The 17,667-nt window shown below is 46.1% G+C and overlaps 1 protein-coding gene across 3 annotated transcripts in view; it reads right to left on the bottom strand.

Moving 5' to 3' along the window:
• The window catches only part of LOC118091530 (plexin-A4), a 274,608-nt gene that overhangs the window by 95,812 nt on the left and 161,129 nt on the right, over positions 1-17,667 (bottom strand). For all 3 annotated transcript variants that reach the window (XM_088676445.1, XM_088676446.1, XM_088676447.1), the window contains 4 exons: positions 11,949-12,045; positions 9,389-9,579; positions 6,183-6,334; positions 3,430-3,547 (listed from right to left, as the gene is read on the bottom strand). In XM_088676445.1, the coding sequence (XP_088532571.1) occupies positions 3,430-3,547; positions 6,183-6,334; positions 9,389-9,579; positions 11,949-12,045 (558 nt within the window). The remainder of the gene's footprint in view (positions 1-3,429; positions 3,548-6,182; positions 6,335-9,388; positions 9,580-11,948; positions 12,046-17,667) is intronic.

Below are 17,667 nucleotides of genomic sequence, written 5' to 3' on the forward strand. Positions count from 1 at the left end.
TTTTATTTTGCTTCGACTCAGACCAACACGGCTACCTACCTGTAACTATAAATATCACAGATATTCACTCTCATTCCCAAGTTCCTACCCTAAGCCCTGGTTTATCATAGAATCATAGAGTTGGAAGAGACCACAAAGGCCATCCAGTCCAACCCCCTGCCAAGCAGGAAACACCATCAAAGCATTCTTGACATATGCCTGTCAAGCCTCTGCTTAAAGACCTCCAAAGAAGGAGACTCCACCACACTCCTTGGTAGCAAATTCCACTGCCGAACAGCTCTTACTGTCAGGAAGTTCTTCCTAATGAAGCCTTCTTCCAGTTAAGTCTTAACTTCCAGTTAAACTGGAAGTTTAGCCTTCTTCCAGTTAAGTCTTGCCCCACCCAACACACATGTAATACCAAGGTTTCTTATTTTCACTGAGAAACTGCCTAGCATCTGCATTGCAGAGAAAGACATGGTATAGATGTTATTATAAATAAATAAATAAAAATAAAGGCAACCACCCTCTTTTCCCTTGCCGATTTTCTTTTTAAATCAAGATAAAACAATAATATTTAAGAAGGAACAGGTCATCCTGATACCAAACTACAGCAAGGGATCCTTGCTTTCTCAGGGAGAAATCTAGAGTTGCAGTTTCTTCTTTCATTAGCATTTTAATAGAAAAAAACTTTCTGCTTGGTCCCAAGTGAAAAGCCATCATCTGCATTTAAATGAAAGGTTCCCCCTGTCTCCCCCCCCTCTCTCTCACACTTTTCCCTATCCTCCCTTCCACTTTTAAGAAGGATGGTATGAAAGGTTTAAACTCTCCAATGAATGAGCAGGTACAATGAGCAGGATGTTGTTGTTGAACGCTGGAGATTATTCATGTCATTTTCTCCTTTAGCTCGCTCTTCCGAGTATGAAGGGGGCTTTGTGGAGGCAATTTGGGGGGGGGGGGAGAAAGAATCAGGGAAGGATCTCCTTCTTCCTGACTGTCTGGGGCAGGATGGTGGGGGACAAGCCCAAACCAGAGGTCAAAGGCTGGTCCCAAGAATGAAGCTCAAGGCAGGTCTACATACCCTGTGGCCGGCCAGATGCCTATGGTAAACCTGCAAGAGCAGCTCTCTTCTCTTGTGGTTTCTAGCAAATGGTATTGTGTTGCTGCCTCCAGCTACGGCGGCACAGCATGGTCATTGTAGCTGGTAGCCGCCCAGAGTGTTCGGGGAAACCCAGCCAGATGGGCGGGGTATAAATAAATAACAGTAGTAATAATAATAGCTATTCATAGCCTTAGGCTCCATGAATTTGTCTAATCCTCTTTTAAAGCCATCCATGTTGAGGGCCATTGCTGCCTCCCATGGGACAAAGTTCCATAGTTTAACTGCACGCTGCATGAATAAGTATTTTCTTTTATCTCTCCAGAACAAAGCCCTAAACGGCCTCAGCCCAGTATACCTGAACGAGCGTCTCCACCCCCATCGATCAGCCCGGACACCGAGGGCCTTCTGGCAGTTCCCTGCCTGTGAGGTTCCAGGGAACCAGGCAGAGGGCCTTCTCGGTGGTGGCGCCCACCCTGTGGAACGCCCTCCCATCAGATGTCAAGCAAATAAACAACTATCTGACATTTAGAAGTCATCTGAAGGCATCCCTGTTCAGGGAAGTTTTTAATGTTTGATGTTTTATCGTGTTTTTAGTATTCTGTTGGAAGCTGCCCAGAGTGGCTGGAGAGGCCCGACCAGATGGACGAGGTATAAGTAATAAATGATGATGATGATGATGAATCTTTCAGCGTTCAGCTCCATAGTATGTGCCCGAGTTCTGGTGCACATCAGCCCCAGCCAGCAATAATAATAATAATAATAATAATAATAATAATAATAATAATAATTTATTATTTATACCCTGCCCATCTGGCTGGGTTTCCCCAGCCACTCTGGGCAGCTTCCAACAGAAAAATGAAATAAAATAATCTATTAAACATTAAAAGCCTCCCTAAACAGGGCTGCCTTCAGATGTCTTCTAAAAATCTGGTAGCTGTTTTTCTCTTTGACATCAGATGGGAGGGCATTCCACAGGGTGGGCGCCACCACTGAGAAGGCCCTCTGCCTGGTTCCCTGCAACTTGGCTTCTCGCAACAAGGGAACCATCAGAAGGCCCTCAGTACTGGACCTCAGTGTCCGGGCAGAACGATGGGGGTGGAAACGCTCCTTCAGGTATACTGGGCCAAGGCCATTTAGGGCTTTAAAGGTCAGCACCAACACTTGGAACTGTGCTCGGAAACATACTGGGAGCCAATGTAGATCTTTCAAGACCTAATTCAATGGTCAGGAGAGGATAGGAGCTGAAGTCCATCAGCATCAGGGAAGGTACCACATTGCCTACACCTCCCCTAGGCTAGGGGGCCCGCTACCATTCCGTCATCCTTCCATACCTTACAAGGCCCTTCCGTCAAGAGCGATCGAGCATCTTGGGGCCTCCTTTCGCATTTCTTTATAAATCCCCATCACCTGCTGTTCATCCCTACCTCCTGTCCCAGGAGAGAGCCTCTAAATGTCTGGAGGTGTTATGATAATAACACTCATAATAATTATCCATCTCATTTGCAGGCTTGTAATAAGTTGCAATAGTCTATTAATTATTCACAGCTGCCTTCACAAATTTCACATGATATATTCACAACGAAAATAGGAGAAGGGTGGAGGGAGAAATCAGCTATTAGAAACCATTTGCATTTTTCTTTTCAGAAAAGACTGGTAAAACCCGGGAATAAAGTTAAGCAAATAGGACTAGAGGGATCCATCAAACAGTGAGGGTGGGTGCTCAAAAGTGCATGTAATTTGAATTAACTACCTTTATGAGTTTTGGCCCAGGGAGGACAGAGTGAGTGAGAGAGAAAGATACAGAGAATGTTCACACACTCCCCATATGAACGCACGTCTAACATGCATTTAAAGCCCATAACTACCCCCAGAGAATTCTGAGAACTGTAGTTTTTAAAGGGTGTGAGGGTGTTGTAGTTCAATGAGGGAGAAATTACAGATCCCAGGATTCTTTTGGGGGAAGCCAAAGGCTTCCAAGGTGTGAGATTCAATGCTAGTCCTACTCAAGTATCTGAAGAAGTGTGCATGCACATGAAAGCTCATACCAATGACAAACTTAGTTGGTCTCTAAGGTGCTGCTGGAAGGATTTTTTAAATTTTGTTTAGTCCTACTCAGAGTAGAGTAAACCCATGGAAGTTAACAGGCAGATTTAAGGCCCTGGGACCTTAAGGTGAAGGGCAGGTAATGAAGAAGGATAAATTTCAGTGGGTCTGCTCTCAGTAGGGCTTAGTTGACCCTCCAGCCTCACTTTGGAATTTCACTTTGGGTGAAACTCAAGAAACAGCATTTCTTCTTGAAACCGCTTGCCCATTCCTCCTCAATTCCCGAGTCTTGCTCACGGACTTACCGTAAAGTAATAGAACTGGGAGGATTTGGCCATGAACTCTGGCTTGCACTCGGCCACACAGATGTCCACATTTCCTGCATGCTGGCTGTGCTTGGCCTCGCCCATCTCGCACACTATTCTAGAAGGAAAAGAAAGACAGTCAAGGGTCAGGAGATGCCCCTGGGGGTCCCTGAAAAGTGTGCCTGCTGTGTGCGGGAAGGCTTAGAGCCAAAGTAGGTGATGACAAGTAGGAATGGGGTTTCCCTAATGGTACAGATCCCATATCCCATTTGGGGGAAACCCCTTCTCCTTAAAAAGTAGACCTCTTTTCCTTAAAGTGAAACACTCCCAACAATCACAGAATGGCAGATTTTGATGATAGAATACCTACAACTAGCGAAAATGACGGGTTGGGCGCGAGGATTGGAGAAACAGAAAGTTTCAAGAGAGTGGGTTATTTATAAAGAATATTTAAATCTCTATAGCATCAACAACCCCATATTGACAGAACTGGGATGATATTTGTAAAGGAAAAATAAACAAAGTGTATAAAAGAGGGGAAAGAAGAAGGTATAGTAATAAAAAAACCTGTGAAAAAATAAGGATAGAAGTAACTAGGTATAATGAAATGGGTTGGAAGTATCATATGTTTAAATTTGGATGAAACAATCTGAAAATGACTTAGTTTCTTTTGGTTTCATTTAATTTTTCTTTATTCTTATGTGTATGAGTTGAAATGTATGGGATTTTCTCTCTCTTTTAAACACATATTCTTGTACATCCGTGTACTTTTAAATAACTTTCAATAAAGAATATTTTTTAATAAGAAAAATAGACCTCTTTTCCTCAAGGATCATGTCATTCCAGGGGGTGGGCAGCTGGGGGCCTTCTTTGCTACATTGTGCCAGATTCTGGGTGTTGAATAGTGGGTAAGAAGGATGAAGACACAGCTCTCAAAACAACCAGCTCTTTATTTTAGCTCTGAGTCCTGACTGAACAGCAGCTTAGCCAACTGGCTTATATAGTACTCAGTAACTTGCAACAGTAACAAACTTCCCCTGGCTACCCAATCCGTGAACAGCACTCTCAATCCTTCATTTGCATGTTGTGGACCTGAGTGAGAACTGCAGCCACAGTGGGCAGGGTAAGAACTGCAGCCACGGTGGCCAGAAGGAGTATTGCAGTTAACTTAATAACACATAACACATAAACACATAACACATAAGCTAGTGTCATTGCAACCGGCCTCAACCGACCAGAAGCTCTTTTGGTGATGTTGGACAGAGAGGCTACAGGTGCCTATTGTCTACTGAGCTGAGCTATAGAGAACATTTTTTAGTCCTCATGAAAATTCATCAGCATTTCAGGGCAATTTCCCCCCTCATCTGCACATTTCCCCCCAAAAGCACTTTCCCCTAATACAATGCATATCAATATATTACTATTTTCACTAATATATGCACTTATATACACACACACTTTGCTCCAGTGTGTGCATTTTTTGCACACTCTACCTAACGGGAGAACTGTGCTGCAAAATTCAGAGAAGTGCAAAATTTTGAAGGGCAGCTGTGCTCTGATTTGTGCATTGTTTGGGGGCAGATAAGGTAAGTTTGCCTTTGAATGTGAACCAAACCAAACCAAATTTCTCCCACACACCCCTGGGTAAATGTTGTTCGTCCTCACTTGTCATGCAAAGCAGAGGTGAGGGACATCAGCACTACCTGTAAAGCCAGGTAGGGCAACCTGTGGTGCTTCAGTTGTGGCTAGTCTCCAACTCCCATCATCCCTCACCATTGGCTATGCTGGCTAAGGCTGATGAGAACTGGAGTCCAACATCATTAGGGCTAGCCACACCTGCATTAGCTAGTGTCATATACAATCCCCCTAGTAGCAGGTGATGTTTTCTCTGTTCTGCTGAGCCTGGGAGATGGCTGCAGCACAGGTGTGGGGAACCTCTGGCTGTCCAGATGTTGTTGCTGTTGCTATTATTATTTACCTGCCCTCCACCCTAAGGTCCCAGGAAGGGTTACAACATGAAAGCCCAAACTGCTTAAAGCAACTTACAATCACAAAAATAAGGTGGGTCTTAAAAACATACACCTCGAGTGTCAAAAGCCAAGGTAAAGAAGTGAATCTCCAGCATTTGCTGGAAGCTGCACAACGAAGGTGTCAGATGCACCTCTGTGTGGAAGGAGGCCCACAGTTTAGGGGCCACCACAGAAAAGACCCTTTCCCAGGCACGCATACACGCACGCACACACACACACACACACACACACACACGAGCCTCTGAGGGTGGAGGAACTACCAAGAGGTCCCTCTCTGCCAATCTCAGCATCCAAGAGGGTCTGTAGGGAAGGAGGAGGTCTCTCAGGGATGTGGTTGGACTCCAGGTCCCATCAGCCAGCATGGGAGTTGTAGTCCATCAACAATGGAGTGTCACAGGTCCCCCCACTCATGCTCTACAGCAGGCATCCCCAAACTGCGGCCCTCCAGATGTTTTGGCCTACAACTCCCATGATCCCTAGCTAACAGGACCAGTGGTCGGGGAAGATGGGAATTGTAGTCCAAAACATCTGGAGGGCCGAAGTTTGGGGATGCCTGCTCTACAGTGTCCCTCTCTTTCCACCTAGTCCATTCAGGGCTCAGTGACCTGAGACTGACAAGAAAAGTTGGACAAAGAGCAAAGTTGCCTTGCGTAAACATTCCTGCCCTAACAACAGAGCGGAAGGTCTTAATAGAGCACCTTTCACCCTGAGGCCCTTACTTACTGCTCTGCTGGGATGTATCCCTCCACTAAAGGAATGCACTCCACGCCAGCTACTTTGACATGCGATGCAATGTCCCGGAACTCCAAGCCCAAATTTTCTCCCCGGATGGTCACTCTGGTCCCTCCTTCGCGAGGTCCCCTCACCGGGCTGATCTAGGAGAGGAAAAAACTGGTTAAAGGAAGGTGAAAAGAAAGGCAAGGCCCTGTGCTGGTGTTCCGTTCAAGGGGCACAGCTGATTGTCAGTGTGGCACAGTGGTTAGAGCGTTAGACTAGGATGCGGGAGACAACGGTTCAAATCCCCACTCAGACATAAAGCTCCCACTGGGGAGCTCGAGGCCAGTGGCTGCCTCTCAGCCTAACCTACCTCACAGGGTTGTTGTGGGAGTCAAAGGAGGAGGGGGGAAGAGAACTGTGTATGCCATCTCAAGCTCGGAGAAAAAGGTGGGGTGAAAATTCAGTGGGGTGGCGGTGACTGGGGTGGCTGGAACATTGATCAGAAGCAGAACTCCACTTCTAACTATATAAACCTCTGCCATGTTCACTCTTGAGTTCTCCTTCTTTCTAAGCATAACAAACCCAGAATGTTTTGCTCTAACCGCTTTGTTGTTGTTGTTTAGTCGTTTAGTCGTGTCCGACTCTTCGTGACCCCATGGACCAGAGCGCGCCAGGCACTCCTGTCTTTCACTGCCTCCCGCAGTTTGGTCAAACTCATGTTCGTAGGTTCGAGAACACTGTCCAACCATCTCATCCTCTGTCATCCCCTTCTCCTACTGCCCTCAATCTTTCCCAACATCAGGGTCTTTTCCAAGGATTCCTCTCTTCTCATGAGGTGGCCAAAGTATTGGAGCCTCAGCTTCACGATCTGTCCTTCCAGGGAGCACTCAGGGCTGATTTCCTTAAGAATGGATAGGTTTGATCTTCTTGCAGTCCATGGGACTCTCAAGAGTCTCCTCCAGCACCATAATTCAAAAGCATCAATTCTTTGGCGATCAGCCTTCTTTATGGTCCAGCTCTCACTTCCATACATCACTACTGGGAAAACCATAGCTTTAACTATACGGACCTTTGTAGGCAAGGTGATGTCTCTGCTTTTTAAGATGCTAACCGCTTTACCATTCCATTTGCTCTTTTATGTAACTCTTCTAGTTCTATAAAACGCATTTGCAATGGGTGCAACCCTTTTTCAAAATATGCCTATGCCAGATTTATTATTCAGGCATTATGATATTGGCCTTTTTAATTATCTATCCCTTTTCTAATAATCCCTTAGTTGGGATGCGCTTTCTGCCCTGCTTTCTGCACACCAAGTTGACATTTTCGCTGAGCTCTCCGCCATTACCCTGAGGACTCTTTCCTGGATAGTCGCAGCCAGTTCAGATCTCACCAGTGTTATACGTGAAGTTCCATGCATATTAATTCACATGCATAGCAGTGAGGGTCCTTTGGAAGGTTTTCATTGTGTCACTCAAAAATCAAGGGCATATTTTTTTAGTCTCCGGAAGTGATCAAATCTCACTTGCAGGCTTATTGATGGATTGTCAACGTGTTTCCTCAAAAGCAAGTCCAAGGGGACTTATTCTCACAAATATATACAAGACTGCAGCCTTAATGTGTATGCACACAGTATATATCATAGAATCATATTTTACGAAGGTTTGAAGGAGCATTCTTTTTCTCTCACCTGCACTTGAACCCCCAGATCAGGACCTTAAATTAATTCTTCCTGTCTTGCCATGTTTTCTGCTCAAAAATGCTTTGTAGGTTTTTATATATTAATTTCTTCTTCTTCCAGTAGCACCTTAGAGACCAACTAAGTTTGTCATTGGTATGAGCTTTCGTGTGCATGCACACTTCTTCAGATATATATGTTTGAAAAGCCTGGGGAACCTGTCCAACCAGGGATTTTGACTAAATATCATTCTGGGGGGGGGGGGATTAGGGATGTCCGAGAATTCTAGCAAGAAACAGAAAACAGGAGCAGAAATTGTCAATATTCGCTTATTCATCTCCTGTCTTTCAGCCTCCCCTATTTGCATTCCTTTTGAATTGAAACGAGGTAACATAACAGCATAATTCACAAAATTAATTGTGTAAATTAGGTAACAGAATTCCACCACACGTAGCATAGTTTGGGGGGAGATGGCGAACTGCAGCGGAATGGAAAGAGTGCCGCAGATGACAGACTCGGGGCAGAATGGAGAACGATGTCTTGTTACACGCCTGGTGGGGGTGCATTTCAAGAAAAACAGTTTGCAAATTTTATCTGGAAAATAATAATAATAACAATAACAATAACAATAACAATAACAATAACAATAATAATAATAATAATAATGCATGCTCCAAGATCTGCTTCCCCTCTCCAACGTCTAAGCAATTCTTCAAAGAGGCCCACTGGAGACATTCCTGCTTCCAAGGCAAATCTTCTTGAAACCCGTGAACTTCTGCATCCTCTCTGGTGAGGACTGCCTGCGACACGGGAGGAGGGATGCTATAAGGCAGCGCTTTGATCTAGCTGTTTGGCACACAGCCTGGGACAGCAGCTCCAGTTAAACCACAGTCTCCTGGGCTCACTTTCACAGCTGCGAGGAGCCATCCATCTTGAGCTATAGCATCTGAGAAGGAATTGCACACAGCCCAAGTGAGTTCTAAGCGGGGCCATCGTTCCTGGGATCAGAGAGCCAGAAGGAAGCAGGAGGAGCATCCTTATACCAGCCTTGTTTCTTAGGACACTCTGCATGAGCCAGACCACAGCAAGTCCCTATCAAAGAGCAGGACCACTGCTCAGGAAACTGCCTGCACAGAAATACTGAATCTGGGAGGGGGACCGGACATCTTCAGTTGATTGGCAAGGCTGAAGGAGATTCCTGTTTGGTGGATTATTACTCCTCCATCATAGGCAGCGGCAAGGCATGAATTGTGCATCACCCAAAAGATCGCAGCCGTAGAGATAAGAAAAGAAGAGTCGTTCCATTGCCTGGAGAGGTCACTTCCTGGTTTGCACGGAGAAGCCATTTTCAATGGAGCCCAGCAATGGAAGCACACAGCTGTATTGAGGCAGCGCCAGGTGTTGTAATTCTATGCCCCCCCCTAACAATTTTGCACCCGGGGAGACTGCCCCTGTAAATCCCCCCTCCCCACGCTACGCCACTGATCGTAGGTCAAGGGTATGGGGAATGGAAGAGGGAGGTTTCAGGACGGCTTACTTCTGTGATCTTGGGGTTGGTGCACTTGCCCCCGGCGCCAGAGAGCTCCAGCCACCGGTTCTCCAGGATGGGGCAATGGTGCTTCAAGGTGCACCGGTTCTGGCCTTCGCACCAGCCGCACTCGTAGTCTGGGTCTGCTTTCAGGCACAGGCCGCAGCTGTCTCGCATGGCCCCACATTTGTACAGGTGGACTGTTGGGAGAGGAAAGCACAAGCCTGTTGAGGAGGCATTTACCCACAAGATCGCCTTACCCCACATATGCCCATTGTTGTAAATTTTAAGGTTAATATATAAAATAATTGTTCATAAACATGTACATGAATGTACAGGCACATGTCTGAAGCAGCACAGGAAGACAGGCCTGACTGACACCATTTTGACTCTCTCTGACCAGAATCACACACACATTTCCACATGACTATCAACTTGGGAGCCATAATCCTGTAAGCCGGAGGCTCTGCCAACTGGACATTTCCCCAACAATTGTGCCAGACTACTAGCCATCTCATTCACAAGAAGACTCCTCCGAACAAAAGATAGTGATCAACTTTTAGGAAACTGTTAATTTCTCTTTGTGTTTAGGAATTCACACCTGGGAGGGGTGAGAGGAGGACTAGGAGAGGTGTCAAAGGTGCTCAGATTTCTACCTTGAACCCTCCCTTTTCGTGAGGTATTGATTACGTAGCGGTGATGTCGGAATGATGTATTTTGGGGTTGTTTCTGGGGGATGGGAAAACTGATAAAAGGGGGGGTTGTCTTTTGTTCTGGGTTCCTTCTTTGATCTCTTGTGTGAGGGGAAGGACCCTGTTGCAACAGCAAAAATAAAGGCTTTGCTTCTCAAAATTCTCTGGTTGGCCTCTGTTATATTCTCCGACCGATGGAGAACCCAATAAGGGCTCTTGTGTACCCCATAAGGGAATAAGAGCAGATTTTTGCTTATTACACCACTCAGGTGTTTCAATCTGCAGAACTGTGGCAAAGGAGCAACAGCTGATAAGCCTTCTGCGGTCAAGTCAAACAATGCAGCAAGAGTCCTGCTAGATCAAACCGGAAGGTTTATCTAGTCAAGCGTCCAGTTTCCCACCAGGGGGCAACCAGATGGCTGGGGGCAGCCCACAAGCAGGACGCTCTCCCACTGGTGCTCCCCAACAACTGGCACCAGTGGCATAGCATGGGTGGGGCCACAGGGGCACTAGCCCTGGGCGCAAAATTCTTTGGGGTGCAAGATTTCAAAAGAAAATGAAGGGAAGTAGTAAAAATATATTTAAAAATAATGTGCCATCAGAAAATCTCCAAATGACTGTATGAGTGGATATGGGCAATGGCCGGTTGCTAGGGTGCCCTCCACATGGGCTTTACAAAGGTACCCATTCCTGACCAATCCTCCATCCTGCTCTCTGCCGTGCTTGGCCACTAGATGCTCATTGGGTGCCACGGTTGCCACTCAAGTTATTGCTCCTTTGTTCACACTATTGATGGGTGGTGTCAAGGATACTTGTCTTGCCCCGGGCACTGGCAACCCATGCTACACCACTGACTGGTATTAAGAAGCGCCTCCGATACTGAAGGTGGAAGGTATCCATTATGATTGGTAGCCTTAAATGAATTTGTCTGCTCTTCCAAAGTTGGTGACCAGCACCACATCTTGAGCCCGCAAATTCCATAGCTTATCTATGGAAGGTATAAAGACGCCAGCAGCTAAGAAACAGAGTCTGAAAACTTAAATCTATACCTCATCACTGATACAGGGGAGGACTCTCCGACCGAAGGTGTGCATAAGACTTCCTCCCTATTCACTTTCCATTACCAGCTGAAAGGACCAGTTTCTCAGTACAAAGAATCATGGAACTGTAGGATTGCAAGGGATGCAAAGGGTCCTCTAGTCTGACCCCCTGCAATGCCTACAGAATGAATGGGGGGGGGGCAACTTTCCTGGCGAAACTGGGTGGTGATTTTGGGGGCAAAAATTAGGGTGAGGGACTGAACTCACTAGGTAGAGGGCTCCTTACAGCAGCTGCCAACTGTGTGCCAAATTTTGCATACCTGCCCCCCACAAAATCACACACCCAGTTTTCTGCCCTCCTGGAAAGGGGTGTGTGAAATCAGTAAGAGGGCAACGCGACTGAGCCTTATTTGTTATTATTTTGAGTTGTATTTAAAAAAGAAGCTGCAAACTGCTTCAGCCGAAAAAACGGCACGTCCATAAAGAAATAAAGCCCCAACACCTGGCCTCTGGTCAGATTCAAACTAGGCTGCTGGCAACAATCATTGAAATGAGCTACTCAAGTCAAGAGGATTTTGAAAGTAGAAAGTTTGACTTTAAAATGCTCGGAGGGGGGGGCAGAGGGAGCTTTATTTGTTTCAGGTGCTCAACAAGAAAGAGAGAGGGGAAGAAAAACAGAACAATTTTATTTTTTTTCAGCAATTTGCAGAGAACATAAATAAAGCCTTGTAGCAGACGGGGAAGGGAAGCGTAGAGTGCTTTGTTAGGAGTGTGCAGAGTGATGCAACCCGTTGCTAAGGTTACCACTTCCAAGGACAAGTCGGAATGATTCGTTACCTTTGTTCTGCGCAGGGTTGTCAATGTTGAAATCCCCATTCCACACGACTGTCAGCTCCACTGGCAAGCTGTTAATCTCCGTCCCGTCGTAAGTGTACTAAAAGTAGGGGAAGGGAAGTACGGAGGGAGAGAAAGGAAGAAAGAAAGAAAGGAGAGAAATCACACCTGCTGCTCTGGCTACTGGAAATCCTGGTGGCGTTTCTTGCACGTATCCCCCCTGATGCCATGGGAGGGATGGGATTCTAACACACACACATGCAAACTTGCCCACTTTCCCTTGACGTTCCTCAGGTGTTTCACTTCTAAAGGGACCCTCTCCCCCCAAAAATTCTCTTTGAACATTACTATTGATGGATAAAGATCATGCAGTTGGATGGTGAATAGTGGGTACAATACCATTGGGGGGTTTTGGATGACCACAGTTCACTGCAGATCTTTTGAAAATTAGTACAGTTTGGATCTCAACTCCTTATTTTTGCTTTATGTGGAGAGAAACTACTGTAGGTGTTTTGAAGGGCATTGATGCCCAAGTTCCTGGCCACCAATTGTCTCCTTCAGCCAACCTTCTGCCTTTGGATATTTGCTCAGGCTTTCCTCCCTATAGCCTGTCTTCTCATGCATACCTGCCAAGTCTCCCACTGAAAAATGCGGGATCAGCGGCGGCGCGGCACCAGAAGTTGCGTAGAAGCAACTTCTGGGGCTGCTCTGACCATGTGTGGGCACCGGAAATCAGGCAGAGCGGCACCGGAAGTCACTTCTATGCATGCCCGGAGGCCACCACCAAGATGGCCACTGGGCATGCGTAGAAGCGACTTCCGGTGCCGCTCTGCCCGATTTCCGGTTCCCACACATGAGCAAAGCAGCACCCAAAATGGAGGCTCCCTGGCAGGTAGGAAATCCGGGGGATTTCCGTGATTTTTCTCCATTCGAGAGAACAGCGGGAAACGGATTAAAATCCGGGGTTTCCCCGCGAAAATCGGGGTACTTGGCAGCTAAGCATCCATGACGATCGGAAACTTTATTCTTTTTATTTTTTATTTTAAAAAAACGAAAGCTAATATTCTCTGGAAGCTTGGTACAGCATAGCTTGGAGAAAGCCAAAGCTCCAAGCCTCAGGCAGAGGCGAGGCTCTGTGTCTACTAATCAGCATGCAATTGCAGGGCCAAACGTACCCTGTGATTTCTGCACATTACATTACAGCGAATGCCGAGTTACACTGCAATTTATCTTTGAGCAAACCAAACACAATTAGCTGACAATTGGAGGGGGCCTGCAAACAGCATCTCAACCCCACCGGTTTGCCCCCAGCATGGTTTCCATGGATGCTAAGTGCACTTTCCAGAGAACTAGGCTCACTACTGTAGAGTTTGCTGCAGTCGTTCCTCATGCACAGAAACAGCATTTTGCTGAGACCGGTGCACGCAGTAAGAATCACAGAATTGTAGAGTTGGAAGGGATCCCTAGGGACACCCCCTGCAATGCAGGAATCCTCAGGACCTGGGTACACAAAGGACTGCCTACCTCTTTGCAAATCTGCTCTAAATTTCTGATCTCCTTTGATGTCCTCCCCACTGGATGCTCTCATCTTCAGAGGTTTAGCAGCTAGGCAATGGGGAGAGGGCTTTTTCGGAGGTGGCACCTGGTTTACAGAGCATTCTCCCCGGAAAGTTTTAGCAGGCAGCAATATTCAGACCAAGGATGGAGAACTGTGAACCTCCAGATGTTGTTGGACTCTATCATTGCTGACCTTGTTGGTTGGGGCTGATACGGTAGGAACCAGGTGTCCAACAAGATATTGAGAGCTACTGGTACTCCTCCACTTTTACATGGTCCGAGGCCTTAACTTAAGACCCATTTATTCTCAGAGGCAACTGTTGAGCAACTGATGGTTGCTCCTTTTTCTGGCATGTTAGTCTTAATTTTATGTGATGTTAGCCTGCATTATTCCTGATATTGCTGTGTACTTTGTTGTACTTTTTTTAATTTAAAAATCTTTATTTCAAATTCTTAAAAGCAAGAACAAAACATGTAAAATCTCATCAAATAACTTGAGCCAATATTATAAACAAACAAAAAAATCAAAATCAGAATTTACAAAAAACGGAAGGAAAAAAGGGGGAATAGAACAAAAAAATAAAAAATGAATAAAAATTGACTCCCTACTGCTTATACACCACTTCCCTTTTGATTAACTTTCACTTATCTTGCATTATCTGAATTGTTATATACATATAGTTGTTATATACATACATGCATTCTTTAACTCTCTTGCATATATTTCAGTTCAAACAGATCACCAGTTCAGTATTAATATTTTCTTTAATCAAATAGTCCTCAACATATTTCCACTTGATTTTACTTTTCTTCTTAAGGAAGATGCTGCGGTCATTTTGGCTAGGTTCATAAATCCCACCAGTTTTTCCTGCCATTCAAGAACCGTCGGAATCTTTTCTCCCTTCCAATTCTGAGCAATGAGGAGCCTAGCTGCTGCACAGGCGTATAAGAGTATATTCTTTCTATCTTCTGGGACATTTTCCGGCACCATGCTTAACAAAAATAATTCTGGTTTATTTTCAAATGTTATTTTTAACATCTTTTTTAATTTTTCATAAATTTTTCATAAATTGTATTCCACCAGCAATGATAGTAGCTGCCAATTTTTCCTTGGCATTTCCAAAATTTATTTGAATTATTTTTATATATTTTGGCAATTTTTTCTGGAGTCAGATTAAACCTGTAAACAAATTTTAACATATTCTCCTTTATCCCTGCACACGCTGTAAATCTCATCCCCTCCCTCCATAATTTGTCCCATTGATTGTTGTACTTTTTTATTGAGAGCATTAGATATCTATCTATAGCTATATCTAATCTATATCTATCTGTATATCTATATCTGGAATCATAGAATTGCAGGCTTGGGAGGGAATGGGACCCTGAGGATCATCTAGTTCAACCCCCTGCAAGGCAGGAATATGCGTTGCCCAGCAATGGAAAGAGGAGAAAATGCTGACAAAAGTGGACTGGCAGATGAAATTATTAGAGTATACAGAGATGGCAAGACTCACAGGGAAAATCAGAAATCGGGAGGACCAAAACTTCAATAGGGGACGGGACAAATACAGACTGTACTTAAAAGAACACTGTAATCACTTGAGCTCTTTGGCAGGCTTTGAGTAACTCCTGCAATGTTATAAAGATTCTATATGAAGTAATGATTCTATAGGGGGAGCCATGAGGCATGTTTTGGATGTGTTCTATGACCCAAAGAAGGTGCTAAAGATAATGATAATCTATAATAATTAATTATTTATACTCATTATACTTATTTATACTTGGGTTTCCCAAGCCACTCTGGGCAGCTCCCAACCGAATATTAAAAACACAATACTGCATTAAACATTAAAAGCTTCCCTAAAGAGGGCTGCCTTCAGGTGTCTTCTAAAAGTCAGATAGTTGCTTATTTCCTTGACATCTGATGGGAGGGCATTCCACAGGGCGGGCGCCACCACCGAGAAGGCCCTCTGCCTGGTTCCCTGCAACCTCACTTCCTGCAGTGAGGGACCTGTCAGAAGGCCCTCGGAGCTGGACCTCAGTGTCCGGGCTGAACGATGGGGGTGGAGACGCTTCTTCAGGTATACTGGGCCGGGGTCGTTTAGGCCAGGGCTCTTTCAAGGCCAGCACCAACACTTTGAATTGTGCTCGGAAATGTACTGGGAGCCAATGCAGGTCTCTCAGGACTGGTGTTATACGGTGATAAATCCCTGCAAACATATCTAGAGAACATGGAGCTGGCCTCTCGCGCCATCCGTTTTCACTCTCCCTGGGCCCAGAGAAACAGCCTCGAAGGTAGCAGCTGGGGAAAAAATATGTTGCAAGGCCGAGAGATGAGTAATTAACCCAAGGCAAAAGTATGATGTGAGGAGGAGAGGAATGGGACTGGTCTTTAACCGGGTCCATATGTCTCCCGACTTGATTTAGCATCAGTTCCCCTCGACTGCATCGCACACTCCTGCGTAAACCCGAGCAGAGCTTAAGGCTATGAATCCTTCATGGATTCTATGGGGATTTTATTGCCACCAGTGCCCTTAATTAAAAGAATAACATCTGTCTGGCAGGCAACAAGCAGAGACCAGCAGGCCTGCATGACTCCTTGCGCGGAGGCGCATGCACACAGCACCGCATGGGAGTGCAGATGGAATGTCTTGGGTGTCCACAGAAATACGCCAAGTCTCCCGGGATAACTCAGAGGAGGCCTTTTCCATTGCACCAACAAATAACTCATCCAAATTCAGAACATGCTACGGGCATTTTAGTCTACACTCGCTCTTTGTTATATTTCTGCCATGCGCGATTCCAAGCGCTCTCTGTGCAAACTTAAATCCGAGCACATCCAACAAGTTGACATGATATCTAATTATTAAATGAACAAAGCCCAAATTTATATGTTATGTACTGAGCTGAATCCTAGAACAATAGGATTCAGAATCAGCGGGAGCTACCCAATCCAACTCCAGGTGGAAGTGAATCCTCAACCTGATTGGCCTGCTGGAGCAGCCAATCAGGCGGCTGGCAGAAGTGAATCTGCTACCTGATTGGCCTGTAGGAGCAGCCAATCAGGCTGCAGGCAGAAGTCAATCCACAATATAATTGGCCCACAGGTGTAGCCCTGAAGTAGCCAATCACGCAAGGCCCATTGTGTAAATAATGTATATAAGCAGATGGTTTGGGGAAAAGAGCCATTCGTCTTCTCTTCTCCTCCTTGATGACTATGAGCTGAATAAAGAGCATGAAATTCACTCTTGACTCCGAGTATATTTCACTGGCGACGAAGGTGGGATCCTGCTGAGCTGACCGCCACCACGCACTGCACCGCAGCACCACCACCTGCTGCACCGCTGCATCACACCGTGCATCCAGGCTTCAGCTCCAGGACCCAAGGAACCCAGAATGGCAACCGACAGCAGCTTCTCGCCATTCAAACCAGCATCAGGAGACTGGGAAGGGTACGCCGCCCGTTTCAACTTCCTCCTGCAAGCGAAAGAAGTCACCATCGATGCCATGAAGAGGGCAACATTCTTCAGCGTCTGTGGAGAGGAGACGTTTGAAATCGCCCGGGCTCTCCTTGCACCTAGAGATGTCGCTACCGTCTCTTACAAAACAATAATGGAACGGCTGATGGAGCATTTCTCACCACAGCCCTCGGTGGTAGCTTGCCGAAATGCCTTCTACGCAAAGCGGCAAGCCCCGGGGGAAACCATAACTGGGTTTGTGACCTCCCTCCGCCAAGCCGCCCGGTTATGCAACTTCTCAGAATTGGAGAACATGCTTCGTGACCGCCTCGTCGGTGGCCTGAGGGACGAGATGTTGCAACGACGCCTCTACGCCAAAAAAGACCTCACGTTCCAGATTGCTCTGGAGGAAGCCCTGGCAACCGAAGCCGCCGAGAGGTCAACGCAAGAGGCACGACCGGCCCCGCCATCCCAACCGAGGGTCTACCACGAAGACCTCACCGACGAATCCGAATCTGACAGGGAGGAAGTACACCGAGTACAGCGGCGCACTCAAGCAGCACACACACCACAGCAGCCTCGACGAGAAGGAGGGAACTGTGCAAGCTGCGGGGAGAACCACGAGAGGAGGACCTGTCGTTTCCGCAACGCAGAGTGCAGGCAGTGCAGAAAATTGGGACACATCGCCCAGGTGTGTCGGGCTCAAC

Source organism: Zootoca vivipara, chromosome 9 (genome assembly GCF_965207765.1).
Source record: "Zootoca vivipara chromosome 9, rZooViv2.hap1.1, whole genome shotgun sequence".
NCBI classification, from domain to species: domain Eukaryota; kingdom Metazoa; phylum Chordata; class Lepidosauria; order Squamata; family Lacertidae; genus Zootoca; species Zootoca vivipara.